We start from the raw sequence: 24,797 nt of genomic DNA, 5'->3' as shown, positions 1-24,797 counted from the left end.
GTTCTTTGCGTTCACCCATTCTCTCAGCAAGATGGGAATTCAGGGGAAGGAAGAGTGGGTGTAGTGTTAATGTCAACTAAAATGCAGCCAAAGCTAACTTCCACTCCTGCCAGCCCCCTATGGGTTGTTGAGGAGGGAGGGGACCTCTTGAGCTGCTTGGAAGAGCTGTGTGTTCTCTGCTTAGGTTGGAAGGCAGCTCTGGGGCTGTGTGACCTTAGGCAAGCCCTGACCTCTCTGTGCTTCATTTCTGGAAGAGGATAACTTTGGGTTCAGTCTGGGAAACGGCATCTAGTCCAAATGAGATGAGATCTGTGTGAAGCCTTTAGCCAACAGAGTCAATAAGATGGGCTGCTTTCTTGTAACATCCCTTTAAAAAAAACTTAAAATTTTTTTACTGCTTTTAGATTTAGAGAAAAGTTGTAAAAACAGTTCAGAGTCTCTATCCTTTCCTTATCCAGCCTACATAACCATACAGGGCACAATAATCAGAAACAAGAAATTAACATTGGTACAATATTACTATAATTCATAGTACAATGAGATTACATTGTAACAGTATAAAAATTAACATTGGTACAATGTTGCTATAATTAAAATTTTTTAAATTTATTTTTACTTTCGGCTGTGCTGGGCTGGGCTTTTCTCTAGTTGCAGAGAGCTGAGGCTACCCTCTAGCTGCAGTGCATGGGCTCTAGGGCGCACGGGCTTCAGTAGTTGCAGTACGTAGGCTCAGTAGTTGAGTTTCCTGGGCTCTGGAGCACAGGCTCAATAGTTGTGGCACACGGGCTTAGTTGCTTGGAGGCGTGTGGAATCTTCCCGGATTAGGGATCAAACCTGTGTCTGCTGCATTGGTAGGTGGATTCTTTACCACACCACCAATTCATCGTACGATGATATTAATGTTATTCTAGTATAAGAAATTAACGTTGGCACAATGTTACTGTATTTCATGGTACAATGATATTAGCATTGTAACAATATAAGAAATTAACAAAACTTTTTAACTAAACTGAAGACTCTACTTGATTTCACCTGTTTTCCACCAGTGTCCTTTTCTTGTTCCAGGGTCCTGTTCAGGTCCTACCTGGCTCTGAGTTGTTGCTTTGTGTTTGTCTCCAGCGGTCTGTAAGAGTTTCCCAGTCTTCCCTTGTTTTTTCATGACCTTGACAACTCTGAAGAGTATTGATTGCTGTTTTGCCAAATATCCCTCAGTTCAGTGTTTTTGCACAATCGGACTGCAGTTCCACAAACCACAGAGGGGATGTGTCCCTTTGAGTGTACTGTTTTGTGGGTTTATGATGTCAGCATGACATACCAATGGGGACTGTGGCCTTGATCCCTGTGTTAAGGTGATTTCCACCCATTTCTCTTCTTACATCTTATGTCTCCCTTATACTTTCTCCCTATAGTTAACAAATATCTTGGGGAGATACTTTGAGACTGCACAAATCCTGTTATTCCTCACACTTTTGCACGCTGATTTTGGCATCCATGTATCTAGTCTGCAGTACTTCTGTGGAATTTGCCTAATGATGATTTTCTCTTTTTCTCTCTTTCCTTCTGCATTTATTCATTGGGATTCTGTTGCAAGAGAGAGCTGTTACTTCTCTTCCATCTATACATTTTATTGAGTATTTACATCAGTATGTATTCATGGATATTTACTTTATTCCGTGCGTTACAATCCAGTGTGCATGTGCTCAGTCGTGTCCAACTCTTTGCAACCCCAGGGACTATAGCCTGCCAGGCTCCTCTGTCCATAAAATTTTCCAGGCAAGAATACTGGTGTGGAATGCCAATTCCTACTCCAGGGAATCTTCCCAACCCAGGGATCGAAACTTTGTCTCTTGCGTCTGTTGCCTCTCCTGCATTGGCAGGCGGATTCTTTACCACTGTGCCACTTGGGAAGCCCCTATAATCCAGTACCATCACTATTTGTTTGGTTGTTTAAACTGTTCTTGTTTTGGCCATTAGAAGCTCTTTTGTGTTCTTCCATATGTATATATAATATATATATATGCTAATATATATATAATGCTAATATATATGTGCTGCTGCTGCTGCTGCTAAATCGCTTCAGTCATGTCTGACTCTGTATGACCCCATAGACAGCAGCCCACCAGGCTCCCCCATCCCTGGGATTCTCCAGGCAAGAGCACTGGAGTGGGTTGCCATTTCCTTTTCCAAATATATATGCTAATATACTAGCATTTCCTTGATGGTTCTGCAAGATGTTTGCTATAGACTCATCTTGTATTTTCTTCTTCTCTGGCCCTGGATTCGACCACTTCTCCAAGCAGCTCTGATTCCTTTTACTAAAGAATTATTTAGAATACAAGATTTGGGCATCAGGGGTGCTTATTACTGCTGGGGTCTCGTTGCTTCTAGACCCTCTTAGTCAACAGACCTAGGAAAGATACATGTGGATGGCAACATATTCATGTAATATGTCTCTCTGCCTCTATCTTCAAAACCATGACTATGCTGACACCCCTTTTCATACTGTTGGAGAAAGGAATGGCAAACCACTCCAAGTATCCTGGCTTAAAACTCAACATTCAAGAAACTAAGATCATGGCATCTTGTCCCATCACTTCATGGTAAATAGATGGGGGAAAAATGAAAACAGTGACAGATTTTATTTTCTTGGGCTCCAAAATCTCTGCAGATGATGACTGCAGCCATGAAATTAAAAAAGACAATTGCTCCTTGGAAGGAAAGCTATGACAGACCTAGACAGTGTGTTAAAAAGCACAGATATCACCTTTCTGACAAAGGTCCGTATAGTCAAAGCTATGGGTTTTCCAGTAATCAGGTACGTATGTGAGAATTGGACCATAAAGAAGGCTGAGCACTAAAGAATTGATGCTTTCAAGTTGTGATGCTGGAAAAGACCCTTGAAAGTCCCTTGGATGGCAAGGGGATCAAACCAGTCAATCCTAAAGGAAATCAATCCTGAATATTCATTGGAAGAACTGATGCTGAAGCTGAAGCTCCAATACTTTGGCCACCTAATGCGAAGAGCCAGCTCATTGGAAAAGATGATGCTGGGAAGGATTAAAAGCAGGAGAAGAAGGGGGCAACAGAGGATGAGATGGTTGGATGGCATCACCGATTTAATGGACATGAGTGTGAGCAAACTCTGGGAAATGATGAAGGACAGGGAAGCCTGGCGTGCAGCAGTCCATGGGGTCACAAGAAGTCGGACATGACTGAGCCACTGAACAACAAATACTGATACCCCAGATTCCAGGTCAATGGCACAGAGTTCATTTTCATCTTCCCTTTTCCTTATCTCTAACTGCCTCCTCCAAAAGCGAGGCATCTGGGACTCACTGTCTGTAACATACTTATTTGGTCAACTCCAGTGTACATATAACGTACTTTCTGAATTGCTGACCTATACCCCCATGAGAAACACATTTCCTGACTAGATTCTCGCGTTTATATGCAGCCAGGATCCTGTTTTCCACAGTTTCTCAGGTTCAATCTGTTTCCTGCCCCTTCTGGCAGTTGTGTTCTTTACTTGTGCAGTTACGTTTGTGTTCTATCTGGGGCTCCTCCCACATCCAGATTTTTCAAAACTCCATCTTACAGCCAGTGATTTGGGATGCCACTCTTGTCACTGACTGTTTCCATACATGTTGGGGTCGATTCTGGATGCCCTGTGTCAGCCCCACTGGTCACCTGTGTGTTCATGTGCTGGTACCACACACTTGGAATCATTGAGGTTCTGTACATGCATGCATGCTAAGTCACTTCAGTTGTTTCTGACTCTTTGTGACCGTATGGACTATAACCCACCAGGCTCCTCTGTCTATGGGATTATCCAGGCAAGAATACTGGAGTACTGGAGTGGGTTTCCATTTCCTACTCCAGGGAATCTTCCCGACCCAGGGATCAAACCCACGTCTCTCCCATCTCCTGCATTGCAGGCAGATTCTTTATCACTGTGCTACCTGGGAAGCCCACAGAGGTTCTGTAGTGTGTCTTAATGTCCGGGAGACCTTGTGTCTTGTGTTTCTTTCTCAGTTGTTCTGGCAGTTCCTGCCTGTTGCTTTTCCTTGTAGATGTAAAGCCTTTCATTGGTCTGAGTGAGGTTAAGTCTGAAACGAGGCTGCCTGCCCATGGACAGAGTGCAGAGATGCAGGGATTTTGCTGCACGCAGGCTGGGCTCTCTGAAACTCAAGGATCAATCAGAAAGGGAAGGGGAACTTTGGGGTCCTCATTTTAACTGAATCATGTATGTTCTTTGTGAGCCTGCCTCTTGACATTAACTTTCCTAGCAGAATATCTACAAGGTTTTCATTCAGAAGGTGCCATGGGTAAGAGGGTGTAGATGGCACCTCCTGATGGGCAGGGGCAGGAGATGGCATCCAGGCTGCTTAAGTCTATGTGGTCTCTTCAGGCTGGTGTAGAAGGTACCTTGTTTCACATGCAGTCCCAGCAGCTGTGGGGCTTCCCAGGTGGTGCAGTGATAAAGAATCCACCTGCAATGCAGGAGACACAAGAGGCATGGGTTCTAGCCCTGGGTGGGGAAGATCCCCTGGAGGAGGAAATGCAACCCACTCCAGTATTCTTGCCTGGAGAATCCCATGGACAGAGAAGTCTGGTGGGCTAGAGTCCATGGGGTCACAAAGAGCTGGTGGTGGTCCAGCAGCTGTAATGACTCCTGCGAGGGGTCAGTCTCCTGCCTAGCACTGCACTGTGTGCTGAGGCTGCTCTTTCAGCCAGGTGGCCTGGCACACAGGGTGATGTCACCCCCAAGCCACTGGCCAGCAGGTCACACCAAAACAAGCTCTGGCCACGGAGAACATCCGCAAAGCAGCCCCAGAGCCATGACTTCATCACTCTCGAGAAGTAGATTTAATTCTCCCCTGATGGTTTGTAGAGGTGAGATTGATGTCGCTAAGACAAGATGAGGTTGGAAGAATGTCAGTGACAATGTTCTGTGCCTGTAGGTGTACACTGCATCACTGGGGATTCTTAAGAAACAGCCCTGGGCTGACTTAATTCTTGCTCATCCCCACTGCACTTGCCAGGAGAGCTTTGCTGCCATTTGTACCATTTCTATCCCCCACCCTTGATCTTGCCTTGCAGTTGGAACCAGCTCATCACAGCCGGGAGTCTCTGAAATAGATGAGATGTGGTGGGGAGCTGTGGGGCTGAGTCTCTTTTTTAAATACATGATGAGAACTCACTTGATGATGATGGGCTTTCTGGAGCATGTCAGGAAGAGAGTTGAAGGAGAGTTTCGTCCCAGGGTCATATTGTTGGTGTACGTGTTCAGCCTCACAAGAGAACTTATTTTTTAAAAAACCGAGACCTGGTTGGTAATCCAAGTCCTGATTTATTCTTTCATAAAGCATCAGTCTTGTTGCCTTGTGGTCATATTAATTGATTTGCATGAAGATTTTAATTGCAAGAACCAAAATTTAATGCAGAATTTTAATGCAAGATTTTAATTGCAAGAACTTGTCACCTGCCAGAGTGACAAGCCATGGACGACATTTCTGGGAGGGTACAAGAGGATGCAGAGAGCTGAAGGTGTAGTTAAACCAGGAGACCATGGAGGGCAGGAGCCTGGCAGCTCTGGGGGGTCCTCAAAGCAGGAACTCGGGAACCTGATCCTTGAGCAATACTGCTGGCTGGCTCATTTACAGGCAAGGAATCCTAAATTCCAGGGAGAAGCACCTGTCTGCTCCCCACGGGTTCCTGCCCACCTGCCACATGGGCAGTGGGAGACGAGAAGAGAGTAACCTAAGGAGAGTGCCACCACCCACGTGGGGCAGGGAGAGGTGATTCTCTGAAACCAGAGAGAGAGCTTTCCTAGAGAAAGGGGAGAGCACAGCGTGTGTACCTGCTGTGCCCCACTTGCAGACCCGCTGCGCACCCACCCTCCCGGGAGCCTGGGCTTCTCCGCTCTCACTGTGAACCTGAGCTCTCAAAACCCCCTCTGCCACCTTCATTGCCACATTTTTTATTTTGTCCCTGAGCTTCTTACTGATATTTGTCCATTGCTGCTCTTTAGAAGCACACATTGAACTAAATGAAATCATATCACATCTTCTTAGATCTGCAGAGCTTTGCAACAAGTACATCATCTCCTTTAGAAAGTAGCTCCCCCTGCTCCCCACCCTCCCAGTGCACCGTCTCCTCACTCTGCTCTTCTGTTCCAGGGCCCACTGCTCCTCTGCTTCCAGGAGGACCTGCTGCAGCCACCCCTGGAGCTGACCGTGCAGCAAGTCTCCAGCGTGGCCCGGTCGGCCCAGGAGAAGGTGAGCCAGACACCGTCACCTGCCAGAGGCCTTTCCTCACCCAGGAAGCCAATTTAAAACTGGGGTGTATAACTGGGCCACTTTGCTGTACACCAGAGATTGACACAACGTTGGAATTAACTATACTTCAATTTTTTTTTTTAAACTGGGGTGGGGGAATTTATTCTTAGAATTCTTGAAAATGCCAGGCATCTTACACCAAAAAAATAAATAAAATATGGCCCATCATTGATGAATGGATAAATAAAATATGGCATTCCCACATGATGGAGTATTATTTGGCCTCATGAAGGAATGTGATTCTGACATGTGCTCCCACGTGGATGAGACTTGTAGATATTCCACTAATCAAAAGAAGCCAGACATGACACATATTACGAGATTCCATTTGCATGAAATATTCAGAATAGACAAATCAATAGAGACAGAAAGTATACAAGTGGTGTCCAGGGCCTGGGAGTGGGCTGTGAACAGTGACTGCTAATGGGGATGGGATTTTAGGGGATGATGAAATGTCCTAAAGGTGGTGCTGGTGATGTTCGTACAACAAAGTGAAATATATTTAACATACATTTAATATATTTGAAAGCCATTTGATTGTTTAGTTTAAATGATCAGATTATATGTAAATTTATATACATATAAATTTCATTAAATTGTAAACATACATTTTATAATTTATAAAATGTTGTTTAGTCACTAAGTCATTTCCGACTCTTTGTGACCCCAAGGGCTGGAACCTGCCAGGCTCCCCTGTCCAAGGGATTTCCCAGGCAAGAATACTGGAGTGGGTTGCCATTTCCTTCTCCAGGGGATCTTCCCAACCTGGGGATGGAACCCATGTCTCCTGTATTGGCAGGTGGGTTCCTTACCACTGGGCCACCAGGGAAGCTCTAGATTTATATAGGTATAATTATAAATAATATGTGAATAATTCTGTAGCATGATATATAGATTTTAGCCATTTAGCTATTACACAGAGTTTATTTTATAGTTGCTAACAGTTTACAGGCTGAAATTACTTGTTACACTGGTCAACTACCATAAAAAATGGGAAGAATTTTTTTAAATTAAAGTCTCTGCGAAGTGCTGAAAGACTCTTAAGTATAAGCTTCCCCTTGGATCTTGATATTTTATTGTCAAGTTAAATGTATGCCATTTAGCAGACTGTGAGGAGGAGATACATGGGTGGCCCGTGGGCCCAGGAGGAGCTCCCACCCAGCCCCTGGAACCCCATCTTTGTGTATCCCCACCTACTCTTACCCTGGGTCAGCTGGAACATCATTTGTGCATTTCAAATGTTTATTGTTTTGTGTCTACATTTTCACAACAAGCTTTCTCTTTATAAGAACATGACAGTTTGAAAGTTCACCCAGGTTGATTTTTAGGGCTCTAGTTCATTAGCTGAAACTGCAGTTCACAACTCTGGGTGGACACAGGCAGCTTTGCCCACCTTCCACAGATGGACAATAAGATATTTTCTCTTTTTCACAAGTGCAGAAAAGCTGCCCTGAACTGTCTCCTGAGTCCTCAGACTCAAGCCTGGGAGTATCTGTGGGTCAGGTGTGGGATTCCTGGGTTGTAGGTACACATAATCAGCTCCACCATGGACTCCAGAATCGGTCACCCAGGGACTGACCCAGCGTCCTTTGCCCTGGCAGTGCAGAAGGGCTCTCTGTCCCCATCCCCTGGGGACAGAGGGATGGATCCTGGAATCTCAGAGCTCCATAACCCCTGCAGCAAGCATGGGAAATCCCTGGGAGATGTTGGGGGAAAACTGGTGGCAACAAGGCAGGAAGCTGGCACCAGCACAGCCCATGAGAGCTGGAAGGGGCCCTGTGAGCAGATGGTGCAGTGCCCAGGTTTCCAAAGCTAGGGGGCTGGGGGCAGCTTGCTGTAGGCCTGACCTACCTGAGGCTCCTTCTTGGGATGTGGCCCTGTGCATCGAGTGCCCTATTATTGACAAGTAAGCCTCAAGTCCCTTCGTGGTGGACAGTTTCTGTTTGCTGATTTCTGCCACTGTCGGTATTAAGAGAATAGAGCTCAGAGACAGGCCTGGAGGTGCTGGGGAGGGAGCAGGAATTAGAAATGGCCATAGACCATTTTTAAAGGTCTTGATATATAGATAGTGCCAGAAACGGAGCATTTGGAAAGTGGATGGTTAAGCTGTGTTTGTTTTAATACCATGGCAGAAATAGTGCACACCCATCAAAAAGTTGAAAACAATGTATAGAAGTGCACAGGCTTTTTTTTTAAGCCTGTCATTGACTCTTATATAATTAATTGTTAATTTATTTTGGTTCTGCTGGGTCTTTGTTGCTGTCCTCGGGCTTTCTCTAGTTGGGGCAAGTGGGAGGCTACTCTTTGTTGCGCTGCTTGGGCTTCTCAGTGTGGAGGCTTCTCCTGTTGCAGATTACGGGCTCTAGGTGCACGGGCTTCAGTAGGTGCAGCTCGGGGGCTCAGTAGTTGTGGTGCATGGGCTTAGTTGCTCCCCAGCATGTGGGATCTTTCCCAAACAGGGATCCAACAGGTGCCCCTTGCATTGCAAGATGGATTCTTAACCATGGGGCCACCAGGGAAGCCCTGCATAAAGTGTTTTAAGTCTGCTCTCTTCCTCCTTGCTCTCAGCCCTCCTTCCTTTGCTCGCTGCAGATGGGACCATGGGCAGCTGGCCACACTGTGTTCTAGGAAGCTTTTCACCCAGTAAACTACTGGGAAGTGCACACGATCTTGTTTTCTTTTACAAGTTTCTTCATAGTTCTTGACTCCTGTGTTTTCTTGGCCAGAGAGGAACTGAACGCCTGCCAGTGCCTTTGTGCTGGCGTCAGGGCCCTCCTCTCGGGCAGGCGCCCAGCCCCCTGAGCAATGTAGGAAAGTGGGTTGTGTCGTGGTCCCAGGGAACCAGCTCAGGGGTCCGGTGGGGATCCACCTGGCCCCTGGGAAGTGGGGAGCAGGATACCCCCAGGTGCTTGGATCCTGTACGCAACCTCTTCCTCTCTTGGACATGCATCTTGGCTGATCACAGCCCAGTTCAGGGCACCCATTTGCAAAGCAATCGAGCCTGGCTAGTCAATTTCTCTTGTAACGTGTCCCATGGGAGGTTCCCAAATATTCACAAGTTAAATGAAGGACAGACATTGTCCCAGGAGCTGATGACAGTGCCTTCCCCCTTTCGGGGTCTGGACCACCCCAGGGTCTCCAGACTTAGATTGAATCCTGTACCAGCACTGTCACATGTTCTCTCTGTGCAGTGTAATTCCTGAGAAGGGAAAATCCACAGCAGAACGTCAGGATGCAAAGAGAACGTGTCCAGGGAATACAGACAGGAGATTCTAGGACATCCCCCACAACCCACCCTGCCCTTTCTCTGCTCCCCACAGAGCATCAGGGTCCATGTTTCTCATCCTCCTGTCTCAGCCCTGACAAGGGACATGTGGATGGCATTTGAGGTAACAAAGAGGATGAATCTGCCTGGACAAGGGGGCTGGTATATAGTCACGTCTTGGATTAAGACTTGAATGGGGCTTGGGTCAGATGAGAATGGGGCTCTGGTCTCCCTTTGAGGGTATCTTCCCGATTTGGGTTTGGACTTGAGTTTCCCTGCAGAACCCCCCAGAACAGAACTGGGCCTCCTCCACCCTCCAAGTGCTCTGTGCTCCTACTTTCTCCTGCAGCCCCTGAAGACCTCTGTGTGCCAGAGTAACTACCTTTGCAAATATCTGTTCATCAGCAAGCCCCCTGCCCCGATCCTGCACAGAGAGTGGGGTCTTGCATAGCTCAGAGCATCAGTCATCTTGCAGGACCCATGGGAGCTACACATTCCACACCCTGCAGCCAGGGCTGAATGGGGACCTTTCAGTGGTTTACTTAGGACTCTTTTGACACCAAATGTGTGCATTTTTTCTTCCACCCAACAAACAGTCCTCCAATCTTCTGGACACCAACAGGCTGTCCTACAATTCAATTCAATTCTGGCACTAACTACAGTGCAGACCCCTAAGGTCAAGGGCTCAGTCCCACAAGACTGCCCCCTATTTCAGATGCCAACCCTAGGTCTGGGCCACCTGTACCCACCAACTGGCTATAAAGTTGAAGGTTTCCACAACTCCTCCTTCATGCTAGAACAGCTCACAGAACTTGGGAAAGAGGTTTACTTACTATTGTTGTTGTATACTTCCTCAGTCGTGTCTGACTCGTTGTGACCTCATGAACTGTAGCCCGCAGGCTCCTCTGTCCATGGGATTTCCCAGGCAACAATAATGAAGTGTGTAGCCATCCAAGGGATCTTCCCCACAAGGATCAAACCTGGGTCTCCTGGATTGCAGGAGGATTCTTTACCACTGAGCCACCTGGAAAGCACTTCCTTCCTATTACCAGTGTCTTATAAAGAACACAGCTCAGGGACAGCCAAATGGCAGAGGTGTCTGGAGCAGGGAAGGGAGAAGGGACTGGAACTTCCACGCCCTCCACGTGTGCCACCCTTCCAGAACCAGATGCTCTCTGAACCCCATTGTTAAAGGGTTTTATGGAGGTTCCATTACAGAGGACATCTGATTAAATCACAGGCTATGAGCCTGTGATCCCATCTCTAGTCTCTGTCCATTCCCTTGAGCTCTAGGTGGCAAAGCTTCTCCCCTCTCATCACGCCTTGATTGTGCGGACCTCCTGCCTGCCTCTTGTTGTTATCTAGCAGCCCCCAACCACCAGTCATCTCCTTAGGATCCAAAAGACATTCTTATCACTCCGGAGATTCCAAGGATTTTAGAAGCTGTGTACCATGAGCTGAGGACATCACCAAATATTTATCCCAAGAGACAAGCCTACCAGGGGCTGGGGCATTTCTCTAAGGGAATGCTCCTGGGGGCAGGGCACCTGTGTTCCTCTAGAAGGGCATCTTTCCAGGTGGCGACTGGAAGCACCCCTGTCTGCAGGACTCGTGCAGCAAGGCATCGCCCTTCAACTTCTCTGCAGGGCTCTCTGTGTCCTCCCTTCCAGTCCCAACATGTCCCAAGCACATTTCTCTCTCTCTCAGACTGTAATTACACTCTTACACAAGAGCAACAAGTTTCAGCTGCATTCTCTTTGCTCATGTCCTGGAAGAGCTTTGCTCCAGAATGTTTGACCCAGAAGATGGAGCCTTAATTTCTGTATCGCAAGTGGCCTGAGAGCAGCTCTTCGTCCTCAGGTGGCAGCAGTGGCCCCTCCTGGAGCATCCGTGGAGGCATGAGGTCTACACGGGCAGCATTTGAACTCCCTGAACATGAACTGGGGTTAGAAAGATTGTGCGGGACAGGCACTCGCTGCAAAGGCCACACATTTCCTTAGCAAGCATGGTGAGTGTCCCTGTAAGTAGGATTCGTATGTTGAATACTCGCCGGGGAAAGCAACAAACATTGGTGCTGAAGGACTGCAGTGATGCTTACCTTGGTGGGTGGCCCTACCCCGTGAAAAGTGTGAATTAGCTTTGTTGTCTGTGTCATTTGTAAATAAATAGAGGCTTCTAATTGTGCAGTGATCAGCTGCAGGTTAAAGTTTTAAACAAACAACAATCCACCCAGACTGGAGGAAGATCTAGAAGTCAGAGAGGTCCAGGCTGACTCCGAGCTTGTCTTGGGTATTTCTTTCTCCCTCTGAGCCACAGGCTGTGTCTGTAAAGGTGAACCCCTGCCTGGCCCCGGCCTGTGCGGTTACCTGCAGGGACCTGCTCCTGATGTCGTTGGGCTATAAGGGCTCTGTCTGTTCTCCTTAGCACCCACAGCTCTCCTCTACCCAAGGAAGCATCATGACCTTTGTATAGAGGGGGAGGCCGAGGCAGAGAGAGGCTGGTGAGAGAACTAAGAACCACTGAATAAGCAGAGGCTGTGATTGAACTCGAGTCAGCCTCCAGAAACAGGCTCTGGCTGTGATACACCATAAATGGTGCTGTTACTATTATTCTTTCCTTTTTTATTATCATTTTACGTTTATCATTTCACTTAAGCTCCCACCCTATCCTCCCTCCCTAGGAAAGAGGGAAGATGGAAAAAGGGGAACTGAAAGGCACCAACCAACTTTTGCTTCCATGAAACCATAGCAACAAACAGATTGAGGCATTTGCTTGGAATTTCCCCCAGAATCTTATTCCATGTGGTATGTCAGGGAAGCCCACAACCCTCCCTGGGTGTGAATTATGTATTCTGAGCAGATGGACTTTTTCGATCTAAAGGCTGTCTGTTATACATTTGTTCAGTAAAATACACTCTGAGAGATTCCGGGGTCTCCTCTGCTCTCTCCAAACCTTGGTGAACCCCTTACTTTGCAAGGGTATTGTTGTTCAGTCACTAAGTCATGTCTGACTTTGCAACCCCATGGACTGCAGCACGCCAGTCCTCCCTGTCCCTCACCATCTCCCAGTGTTTGCCCAATTTCATGTCCATCCAACCATCTTATCCTCTGTCACCCCCTTCTCCTTTGCCAGGGTAGTGGAACACAAAGTTGTGGTTGCAAATAGGAAATTTGGTTGACTTTTTCTCTTTTTTGGATGAGTGAATATTTATTTATTTACTTTTGGTTATGCTGGGTCTTTGTTGCTGTGCAGGGACTTTTTCTAGTTGTAGCGAGCGGGGACTACTCTCTAGTTGTGGCGCAACAGCTTCTTGTCACAGCAGCTTCTCTTGTTGCAGAGCACAGGCTCTAGGCACACGGGCTTCAGAAGTTGCGGCTCCTGGGCTCTAAAGCACAGGCTCAGTAGTTCAGTGCATGGGCTTAGTTGCCCTGCAGCATGTAGGATCTTCTCCACCCAGGAATGGAACTGGTATCCCCTGAATTGACAGGCAGATTCTTTACCACTGAGCCACCATGGAACTGATTGACTTTTTTTTTTTTTTGGTTTTGCATGACTTGAAATTCCAGGTACCCCATTAGCCCGGTATTTATGCTAAAGTTCTAACAGCTTGTGAAACTGATTTGAAGCTGGGTCTTTCCAAAGGCAGGTGAGAGATTCCTCCCTGGGGGCCCCACCCTTTGAGGTTGGAATGGGAGCAGACTTCGGAAGGGCCACCTGTTTGTTTGGAGGGAGGCAGATGGAATCTGGGCTGAGTCAGCCCTAAGGTACTTTGCCTGGTGTAGACTGGTGAAAGGACCCTCGAGCAAGCTAGGGGTTTGTTTGTGAGTTGGGACACAAGGCAGTGGCTCATGGTGAAGATATGACCGAGTGACCTGCCTAGAGCACTAACAGCCAGCCTGGAAAAGACTCAGCTCTCTCCTGCCCTCATTTTAAAGGGCAATGTCTTGTATGTGTCTTTTAATGCATAGAGACCATGGAGGAGAACACATTCTCAGAATTTTAAGCCAAGGAAAGCTCACATTAAGCTGCATTATGTAGTAACAGTACCTCCTGGTAGTGTTGTTGTTCAGTTGCTCAGTCGTGTTTGACTCTTTGCGACCCCATGGACTGCATGAGTCACCCTCTTCTCTTCTTGCCCTCAATCTTTCCCAGTATCAGGGTCTTTTCCAGTGAGTCGACTGTTTGCATCACGTGGCCAAAGTATTGGAGCTTCAGCATCAGTCCTTCCAATGAATATTCAGTGTTGACTTCCTTTAGGATTGATGGGTTTGATCTCCTTGCCATCCAAGGGACTCTCAAGAGTCTTCTCCATCACCACAGTTTCAAAGCCTCATTGTTCATTTTAAAGAATCCAAACAAGAGAAGGGATGGAGAGTATGAGTGGGGGTTGGGTATCAGAGTCCCTGTGGTCCAAGGCACACCCCTCGAGGGGATGAAATAGAGCATCTACCCAGCATCCCTTGGGGCTGGCTGCCATCTTGTTTCCAGCATTTTTCACCTCAGTCTACTGGAAAGTGAAGTGAAGTGAAAGTCTCTTAGTTGTGTCCAACTCTTTGCGACCCCATGAACTATACAGTCCTGGACATTCTCCAGGCCAGAATACTGGAGTGGGTGGCCGTTCCCTTCCCCAGGGGATCATTTCAACCCTGGGATTGTACCTGGGTCTCCTGCACTGCAGGCAGATTACCAGCTGAGCCACAAAGGAAGCCCCTAGCCCATTGGGAGACAGCATATAAAAATACATTTTCAGCCATGTGTTGTGAACAAGCAGGCAATAGAGTTAGCTTTATAGATGTTTTGAGAATTTTCAGCCAATGACACTTTACTTTTTAAAATGAGCTTCTGTTTCAGAGTAGAAGTAACATTTTATATCAGATTCATGCCATCTCAGTGGCTCAGTGGTAAAGAATCTGCTTGCAATGCAGGAGACACAGGAGGCGATCGTTCAATCCCTGGGTTGGGAAGAGCCCCTGGAGGAGGGCATGGCAACCCACTCCAGTATTCTTGCCTGAAGAATCCCATCCTACAAGTCCATAGGATCACAAAGGAGTCAGACACAACTTATCCACTGAGCGCACACACACACGCATGCCATCTTAAAGAATATTTATATGACCAAGACTGGGTGCAGAGTTGGGGCAGAAACCTGACTGGGAATTCTGAATGATTAGTGAAAGGTCATTTCTTCCATTTTATTTTGAAGTTCTTTCTCCATGATGTCATGTAGTGTGATTAACGTGAAAACTATTCAGTGACATAAACCTTTTAGGTCCTTTTTATCAGCTGTGTTCCTAGTTCTTTTGAAGACAAAAGTAATGAAATTATTTCCAGTTCTCTAGAGTGTTCTCAGAGAAGGAAGAGCTGGGGCAATTGTTGTTGTTCAGTCTGTCAGTCATGTCTGACTCTTTGAGACCCCATGGACTGCAGCATGTCAGGCTTCCCTGTCCTTCACCATCTCCCGAAGTTTGCTGGGAGACGCATATCCATTGAGTCAGTGATGCTATCTAACCATCTCATCCTCTACTGCCCTCTTCTCCTTTTGCCTTCAATATTTCCCAGCATCAAGGTCTTTTCCAATGAGTTGGCTCTGCACATCAAGTGGCCAAAGTATTGGAGCTTCAGCATCAGTCCTTCCAATGAATATTCAGGATTGATTTCCTTTAGAATTGACTGGTTTGATCCCCTTGCAGTCCAAGGGACTCTCAAGAGTCTTCTCCAGTACCACAATTTGAAAGCATCAGTTCTTTGTCCTTCAGCCTTCTTTATGGTCCTAGGGATCGAACCCGTGTTTCCTGCATCTCCTACACTGGCAGGCAGATTCTTTACCACTGAGCCAGTCGCGCTTAATCCCTGGGTTGGGAAGATCTCCTGGAGGAAGACATGGCAACCCACTCCAGTAGTCTTGCCTGGAGACTCCCATGGACAGAGGAGCCTGGTGGGCTACAGTCCATGGGGTTGCAAAAGAGTCGGACACAACTGAGCAACTAAACAACAACAGAGAATCGGACATGAGTAAAGTAACTTAGCACACGTGCAGCTGGGAAGCCCAAGCCATATTAAACAGCTCAGTATAACTGGGATGCTCTGAGGACATAATGTATAAACTTCAGAAGGGAGCCTCATGAACAGGTCTGTGTCTGGGGTAGGGAGACTCTAGGGCCACGATCGGGATCTCTACCTGTTTGTCCGTATTTAAATAGACATCAGCCCTGGTCACTCTGGCCCTGATTGGAAGGGTCTACTTGACCTTGCATCGGGTGACCCTGCCTCTGCCATTCCAAGAGGGGACCCCTTGGTTACAGGGATGGCCTGGCCACTGTTTGCCTGGGTTGAGGTCATTTAATCCCCACTGTGTATAACACCGTAATGCACTGAAAGAAGATTACATATATTTAAAATCTCTTTTCCATTTTGTTCTGGTTTATTTGACAAATGGGACTTTTACTCTCAGGGTGGAGGAACAGAGGCTGGCCCTGGTCATTATCCCTCCCAACTGGACCCGTAGGAATGGTGGGGGCATTTTGTTTGCCCATCTTGAAACTGATCAGATAGTTGTTTTAATTGGGTTTTTCAGCTGAACACTGAAAAGAGGCCAGGAAATGGTTGACCCACATGACAGATGTTCCTGAGAGCATTGGCATAGGGCCGGGAAGACCTTCCAGGGATTGCTGCAAAAGGTGTCCCATTTTTAATGATTGCACCTAGTTTCCAGATGTGATATGAATGGTAATTGTGACCTTTGAGGCTTGCATTCTAGAAGTTTTAAAGTCTTAAAATCTATGCTGGAGTATTGGTTTAATTGCTTTTATCCAGGTGCTTCAGCTATCCGTGTATCAGAAACAAAGCAGTGGGGTAGCTTTTTAAAAAATTTTTTTCATTCTTTTTTAAAATTAATTAATGGATTTATTTCTGGCTGCACGATGGCACGCAGGCTTTCTCTAGTTGTGGTTTGCAGCTTCTCATAGCAGTGGCTCCTCTTGTTTCAGAGCATGGGCTCAGTAGTTGTGGTACATGAGCTTAGTTGCCCTGAGGCATCTGGAATCTTCCCTGACCAGGGATGGAACCTGTGTCCCCTGCATTGGCAGGCAGGTTCTTTTCTTTTCTTATAGTTACTTTTAACTTTGTATTGGTGTATAGTCAATTAACAAACAATATTGTGATAGTTTCAGGTGAACAGCAAAGGGACTCAGCTATATATGTGTGTATACATATATATATATATATATCCATTCTCCACCAAACTCACCTCCCATCTAGGCTGTTCCGGTGGATTCTTGACCACTGGATCAGCAGACGGATCCATCTTTTTGTAGAACTGAATACAAACAGAAACCAAACTCTTCCTTGAGTCAGGGCGCTAATGAATCTGTCAACGTTCTCTGTAACGTTCTAATTAGCTTCATATAGAAAGTTCCATAGAAATAACAGAAGTCAACTAATCATTGACTGTTTTTTTTTTTTTTTACTTTTAAGGAGTAAAACGACCTCAGCTCTTGAGACAAAGGACAGAATTTTCTCGCTATCATGTCACTTGTGTGTGTGTAACTCATCCGGCATCAAAATACATTCCTCCTACAAGGATTGTTTACAGAGCATTTATTTTTAAAGTGAATAGGCGACATTTCTTATACAAACATTTTTTTGTTCCAACCTTTGATGAACTCTGGAGATGCAATAACATGATGAAGATATGTAACTAATCCGCATAAGTCAGTCCTCAGAGAGGGCCTTTACAACAACGGATGAAAATAAGGGTTGTGCAATTTTCTGCCAGTATTTAGAAAAGGCAAGGTTTTCTTTTTCTAACCCTGTGTTGCCAGAAGCTTTTATAGTGGACCCTGGAAATGAACCCCTTGCTGGGGGTCCCTGTCTAGTACAGGTCAGGTCATTTTTGGAGGGGCAGGTGGGCTCCGAGTGGAGCTATGCCTGTGAGGGGGCCAGTGAGCCAGGGATCAGGAGGGGCAAGGGATACATGTCTTTAGCCTGAACTTTGTGAAATAGCAGTTGCCCCGACAAAGTAACTATTTTGTTAATCTTTCTACTTGGTATTTTAGGTTCTAAATCCACCAGAGAATTAAAGAATTTTTCCTTCCTTCCCAAGTGACACCATCCAATGTGGGGTCAGCTGTTCCCCTGGGAATGTGGGGGTCCATCTTGCCTTTCTCTCAGCCTCTGATGCCTCGGCTTTGGCCAGACACCCTGGCCCCCTGCCAGACACCCCCCGTCCTCTCCCACCACCCTCTTACCAGCCCAGGCCCACCTGGCATCTGGCCTCATAGTCAACCTGCTCTGGGCTCACTTGGCGTCCAGCCAGGAGTGTGGCTGGTCCCTCATTCTGGAAGGTCTGCTCCTGTAGGGGATTCGCTGCCAGGGACTGAATGCTTCCCTGTGCAGTAACAGCATTCACAGTCCTCTCTCTAAAATGCTTTGTGATTTATGTCAGGAATATGGTCTGATTTGTTCCTGATGTAATTGCTTTGTCTCATAGGTTTTTAAATGAGCTCATTTTAACAACTCTATTTTTGTTAAGACTGTATCATTTTGTAACCGTTCAATATTTCATAGTTCTTTAAATTATCCCCACATCTTTGTAAACCACAATAGGTTACAATGTATTTAAATGGAAACAATTTGTCATGTTCTGGGTACTTTTTAACAATTTTTACCTGTAAACATACATAACTAATTTTCTTTCTAAGGCTCATTTTTTAGTGAGACATGATGGCTAATGGCTTTCACACCATATGAATAAATTGCTCAGGAAATTTAAAAATCAGCTGCATGAAGAAATAGAAAAAAGAAATATTGAAAGGAAAAAGAAATTGTGTGGAAAGATTCTAACTAGATTTGGTCAAGTCCTGAGAATACATCAGAAAGAAAAGATTTGAAATATTGTTTCTAGTTTTTAAGCTCTGGTGTAATAGAAAAGATATGCATCTAGATATTCACCCACATTTGAAACTGAATTCTCATTCTTGCTGATCTATAGAGTCCAGGTGATTTGGTTCAATGAAATGAAGATGGGTAAGGTGCATGCTCTCCTCTCTCTGGTGTAAAGTTTGCTTGTTCTCTGGCCCCTCCTCCAGGTGGTGTTTTGTCACGTAGTGGGTGAGACCATCCAGTTCCTGGTCAGCGCGGGGCCACCCTCGTCTGAGGACACGGGGCACTCGCTGTATGGCGTGCGGCTCTCTCCGCTCCATCTACAGGTAAAATTGGGAGACTGAGTCTGTCCTAGGAAAACAGCTTTCGTAAATCTGTAGGATGAATGGGGTGCTGTCACAGATGTGAATGCTCCTGTTTCCATTAATTACTGTTCATTTCATTAGTTTCAGACTGTTACCTTCATATTATATTGTCTTTGTGGGAAATACAAAAGTGTACATTTAAGAGGTTTATGTATAAATACACACGGGTTTCCCTGATAGCTCAGTTGGTAAAGAATCTGCCTGCAATGCAGGAGACCCTGGTTTGATTCCTGGGTCGGGAAGATCCGCTGGAGAAGGGATAGGCTACCCACTCCAGTATTCTTGGGCTTCCCTTGTGGCTCAGCTGGTAAAGAATCCACCTGCAATGCAGGAGATCTGGGTTTGATCCCTGGGTGGGAAAGATCCCCTGGAGAAGGGAAAGGCTACCGACTCCAAATAAATAAAGAAATACACACATGTATATACACACATAGGTATATATACACATAGGTGTATACACATGCATATATATATACACACACACATATATATACACTTAGAGAAGGAAATGGCAACCCACTTCAGTATTTTTGCCTGGAGAATCCCCATGGACAGAGGAGCCTGGTGGGCTACAGTCCTTGGGGTTACAAGAGTCAGACACGACTTAGTGACTAAACCACCAAAACCACCATATGTACACACATATGTATACATATATATAATGAATTCAGAGTTTCCATCAAATATAGGAGATATGGTAATTTTCAAGGCACTTATCCAAGATGTTGTTGACTGTTGGATTGAGGATGATTGCATCTGAGATGAGGAAGGTGGTTCTGTTAATAATTTAGAATCAGATGCTGGAGCTCAAAAGTCTCCTGCAGCTTGGAAAAACAGCTCAAGGTCTGGACTTAGCATTCTTCCTTTCAGTGTTTGAAAAAAATCAACTTTAAAAGGCTCATTATTTTTATGTTGGAAAATGAGTATCACCGCTATTTTTGGATAGTAGACATTATTATAATTGTAATAGACACATAATATGTAACTTTTATAACTGATATATTTTTATACATTGAACAATTATAAATAGAGATAATAATTATAATAGACTCAGTGAAGCTTCTACTCATGAGATAACTGTGTGTCATACCCAGAGCAGAAGTTCACTAATGCTCTTGTTTAGCTGACATGTAGAAATTGTGAATTTCTGGGTCTGTTTTAGGGGTCACTGCGAATTCACCTTGTGCTTGACTGCTAATCTGGGGGGTGAGCCCAAATCTTTCAAGATTGTCAATCACAAGAAGAGATTATATTCCATTTGGTTTTCTTAAAAGACATGGTTTTAAACAATCAGGACAAGCAAAAATTTCCGGCTACCTAGATAGTTTTTTTTTTTCTGAAACCCATCCCCCACCCCATCCGTTTTCAAGAGTCAGGGAGGTTAAGTTGACCTCACGGACCTGTCAGATGCTAAAGCCCTCCTGTATACCCTAGTTCTTTGGACAATGAGGTTAGAAGATAATTTTAAAGTCTGGGATGTGTTCAGGATGGGGTTAGTTCAGCAAGGACCACAAACATTCACCAAGAAAACATGTTTTCTGAGATGCTGTTGATGTGCCATTTTACACAGCTCAGACACAGGTAATTCAATTGTGTCTTTGATCTCTTAACATAGTTTAAAGGCAGCCTGTGGGTTACCTCTCAAAGCAGAAGCAGCTGCTAGAGGTTGGTGAATTATTAATGCTCATGGCAGGAGGCATTCCCTCCTCTGTTGTTTTTCAGATAAAAACTGCATAGAGACCAGCAGCTACCCCCTCTCCCCAACCTGGTGGAACACCTCAGGGACTGTGGCAATGAAATTAAGGCACGCTTTTGCTAGAGTCGCCCAGAAGTACAGGGCAACAGGAGCATCCTTTGTCTTACCTGGTTGCTAGCATGAGTAGAAGTACCCAGTATTGAGAAAACAATTCTGCAGCCATCCTTTCCTTCCCTTTCCCTGGGTGGTGGGAGGAAGTATAGAGATGGGAAGGGTCAAAACTTTGGCTTTAGAAGGAGTCTCCTGCTGAAGAAGGAGGGGTGGTAGCTTAGCTTGCTGTAGCTGCTGAAGCAAATCACCACATCTTAGCTGAAAATGGCACACATTTATCAATCACCATTCTGGAGGTGTGATGTCCAACATAGGCTAAAATCCTGGCGCTGGTGGGCTGCCTTCCTTTCTGGGAGCTCTGGAGGGAATCTGTTTACTTGTTCACCCGTTGTTGGCAGAATTCAGCTCCTTATAGCTGTTGGACTGAAGGTCCAGTTTCTGGCTGGCTGTCAGCTGAGGGCAGGTCCCAGCTTCTAGAGGCAACCTTACCCTTGGGCTTCTGGCATCCTCCTCTATCTTCAAGTCAGCTCTCTCTGCATGCTCTTCTGTCTTCCTCTTCCATCTTTAAGGGCTCCTATACCTCTGTGGGCTCACTGGAATCATGCAGGATTGTTTCTGCACCTCAGTATGCTTCCCCTGATCACACATGCAGAGTCCCTTTTGCCATGTGAGGAAATCTATTCATAGGTTCCAAGGAGCATGCTTGTCTTTGTGGGGCTGGTGCATGGTTCCGCCATGACTTACAGGCAGGGCTGGATGGGGCCCTGGGAGAGATTGGAGTCCATGTGGAGGTTGTGCAGTGGCCCAGGCAAGAGAGGCTGAGAGTGCTGACGTGCTCGGTATACAGCCCTGGGCTGGGGGGGGGGGGGGGGGCTGTGTGAGTGTGTGGGAACGGATGAGGCGTCCTGGCTCCCTTCTCTGTCCCTCCGGCTCCAGTATGTCTTGGTGATGCTCTCAGAAGAGAACTGCAAAGCAGAGGTTGCAGGGTTTTCATGACATCTGGTGTTCAGCCCAGATGAAGATAGAGGATGCCAGAAGCCCAAGGGTAAGATTGCCTCTAGAAGCTGGGACCTGATGTTCCTCTCTGAGTGGTTGGTTGAGGCAGAGGAAGGTGCTGGTGGGGATGGGGTAGGCTACATGACAGGGGAGGGGCAGTCAGGGACTGGGGACCCTCCTTGCCATTTTGAAAGCACACAGAATGCCAAGGCAGGGGATAAACCACTGTCTAAGAAAAGAAATGAACACACAGACATGCATCAAGGCTCCATTGGAGAGAGCAGTCCTCCAATAATCTTTTTTTTTTAAACAGCTGGAGCTCCACATGAAGGAGAAGAGGGAGGACATTCAGATCAAGTGGTCCTTCATCAGCGCCCCAGAGATGGCCATCACAGTCCAGCCCAAAGTCCTAGGGGAGGTCAGTTTGTGAAGTTTTGTGGTTCCCCCATCATGAATATGCGAATGTGGCTACCTTGTGACTACCATCTCTGGGAGATGGAGCCTCTGATCAGTGGGGTCTCTGGTGTGTGATCCTGGAGGATGGGCAGGCAGGGCAGATACAGGGCAGCATGGTGGGGGTGGGGGTGGGGTGGCTAGCTTCCATGGATTTAATGCCAGGCTCTCACCTCGGCTGCACCTATAATCACCTAGCAGTTTTTAAAAATTCCAAAGAGTGCCCCGCCTCCCCAGGCAGGTTTGATTGGACCAGAAACCTTTTAAAGCCCTCTTGTGCAGTAGAGGCTGAGAGCCACTGCCGTGGTAGCATCTAGGTTTTCCTCAACCTTTTGTTACACCTGCCCCTCAGTTTCTCTCCTTCCCTGTGAGGGCACTTCACTCACCTCCTCTCGGGCTGGGTCCAAGACGTGGCTCCCAAGGCCATCACCACCTTCATTCTCTCACAGCTCTTTCAAAGCTGTGTCTCAAATCTGAAGGTCATCCCCCTGCTCCCATGGCCTTGGGTGTTTGAGGAAGTGACTTTGAAAGCGGGACTGGGGGTGTGGGGCAGGCTGCTAAGTCATGTGGGTGCTGTCACTTTTAGTTGCTGGAAAGATCATGCAAAATCATGTACACCAAAGGCTGAGGTTGTCACATTATTCCTTTGCAGTGACTTCTATGATATTTTCTTGAAATTTCACTCTATTTCAGACTCTTATTCTGTTACAAAACTATCACCACAGCTGAAATATATGTTTTTAAAAATTCTTCCAGGAACTTCCCCAGCGGTCCAGTGGTTAAGACTCCAAACTTCCAATGCAGGGGGCACAGGTTTGGTTTCTGGTAGTTCCATTTTTAGTTTGTGTGAACATTCTAGAACATATAGACACATTTCTTTGGGGTATTAATTAGTGTAATCTTATAGAGCTTGACATCTGGTGGTGCACGTCATCCTGCTTTGTTCTTCTACAAACTTCGTTCTTGGGGTTTTCAACTTTCTGGATTTTTTAAATTATTTTTTTAATACAAAAGTTTATTTCTCAGAAGCAGGGAGATCAGGGCTTGTACAGTGGTTCCTCTGTATCATCTGGAATCCAGGACCCTAATCCTTTTTGTTCCACTGTTATGAGCACGTGATTTCCATCCTTTTTTTTTTTTGGCCACGTACAGCATGTGGGATCCTAGTTCCCCAACCAGGGATTGAACCCATATCCTCTGCAGTGGAAGCACAGAGTCCTAACTGCTGGACTGCCAGGGAAGTCCCTTGAATACTTTTTAATTAAAAAAAAAAATCAGATGTCAGTCAAGAAAGAAAAAACACATGTGTATGTATTTGGGGAAAGAGACTGAAAGAACATACACAGAAACACTGACATATTTCTATATTGCGCATGTCTTATTTTTAACCACTTTTAAGAATAAGGAGCATGAATGACTTCTGAGGTCAGTAAAGATGAGAATGAGTGAGTCTTTCCTAGCCTGAACCTTCCAGAGCCCTGGCAACATGGAGTTTGTCTCATGCCGAGGGCATCAGGAGAGCCACGTGCTGGCCTGCCCTCTGCCCGGTTCGGAAATGATCTGGTGACAACCTCCTCTTTTGACAGGACCTGGTAGCTGGGACAGAGGCAGTCTCTGAGAGCCTCAAGGACATTTTGAAGCACCTGGTTAGCTCTGCCTCCCCATCAGTGGTTCTGAGCACCAAGGCTGCAGACCTGCGGGTTCAGGTAAACCGGCTCTCGGTGTGTGGGTGCTTCGCAACCCCATGAGGGACCATGGTCATCCTCTCTTGGAGAATCAGCAGCAGTTCCCATCCCTCTGCCCGGCCCCAGGGTAGAGCAAGATTGCATGACTGCTGGTGGGTGATGACTGCAGTCTGGGGTGAAGCTTTGAGTTCAGGGCACAGGGTTCCAAGGCCCCGTGTGAGGGAAGGAGGAAGTATGTGGACCACTCAGCTAGTCCACGTCTAAGTAGCCCAGAAACTCATTTTCAGGGACCAGTACGCGACTTTTCACTATCCACCCAGAGGCTATTGTCTGAAACCTTATCCTTCCAGGATTGAAGTACCTGGGAACTTGCCCTGAGACAGACAGAGCCAGAACACTGTATCCACAGACTTTAAGCCCAGGCCAGGGACAGCCTGGTGACCAGGCCCTGCCTCCAACAGCACCACCTCTCAGAGGTCTGCCTCCCTTGGGTAGTGCAGACACACGAGGCTGTCTTCTCTCTGTGGGTCCCTCCCCATGTTGCCTGCCCTGCCTCCCCATTCTGGAACCCTCACCACTGCCTGATTAGGTGCTAATAACTCTTTGGCTAAATTTACATTCACAACATTTATCCAGGCCAGCCCCTGGGCTTGGCCTCTCACATATTTATTGGCAGCACATCTAAAAACCTCTGCTTGGGGTGAATTAATTCTCCCAATTATGAGCAATTGATGCTTTTGAACTGTGGTGTTGGAGAAGATTCTTGAGAGTCCCTTGGACTACAAGGGGATCCAACCAGTCCATCCTAAAGGAAATCAGTCCTGAATATTCATTGGTAGGACTGATGCTGAAGGTGAAACTCCAACACTTTGGCCACCTGATGTGAAGAGCTGACTCATTTGAAAAGACCCTGATGCTGGGAAAGATTGAGGGCAGGAGGAGAAGGGGACGACGGAGGATGAGATGGTTGGATGGCATTACCGACTCAATGGACATGAGTTTGGGTGG

The 24,797-nt window shown here is 46.4% G+C and overlaps 1 protein-coding gene across 5 annotated transcripts in view; it reads left to right on the top strand.

Moving 5' to 3' along the window:
* The window catches only part of C2CD2 (C2 calcium dependent domain containing 2), a 61,949-nt gene that overhangs the window by 5,686 nt on the left and 31,466 nt on the right, over positions 1–24,797 (top strand). For 4 of the 5 annotated variants that reach the window (XR_014078033.1, XM_081574182.1, XM_081574184.1 and 1 more), the window contains exons 2-5: positions 6,180–6,278; positions 18,690–18,809; positions 21,965–22,069; positions 23,691–23,810. Coding sequence is in view for 4 of the 5 variants with exons in the window: in XM_081574182.1 (XP_081430308.1) it covers positions 6,180–6,278; positions 18,690–18,809; positions 21,965–22,069; positions 23,691–23,810 (444 nt within the window). In the remaining variant the exon portion in view is untranslated. Of the gene's footprint in view, positions 1–6,179; positions 6,279–18,689; positions 18,810–21,964; positions 22,070–23,690; positions 23,826–24,797 lie in introns of all 5 variants that reach the window. The other variant, XM_081574183.1, reaches the window with a different exon arrangement.

Source organism: Giraffa tippelskirchi, chromosome 2 (assembly GCF_054371585.1).
Source record: "Giraffa tippelskirchi isolate mGirTip1 chromosome 2, T2T-mGirTip1v1.2.pri, whole genome shotgun sequence".
Lineage (NCBI taxonomy): Eukaryota > Metazoa > Chordata > Mammalia > Artiodactyla > Giraffidae > Giraffa > Giraffa tippelskirchi.
The sequence above is the reverse complement of the archived record's forward strand: the minus strand, read 5'-3'. Positions and strand labels throughout refer to the sequence as shown.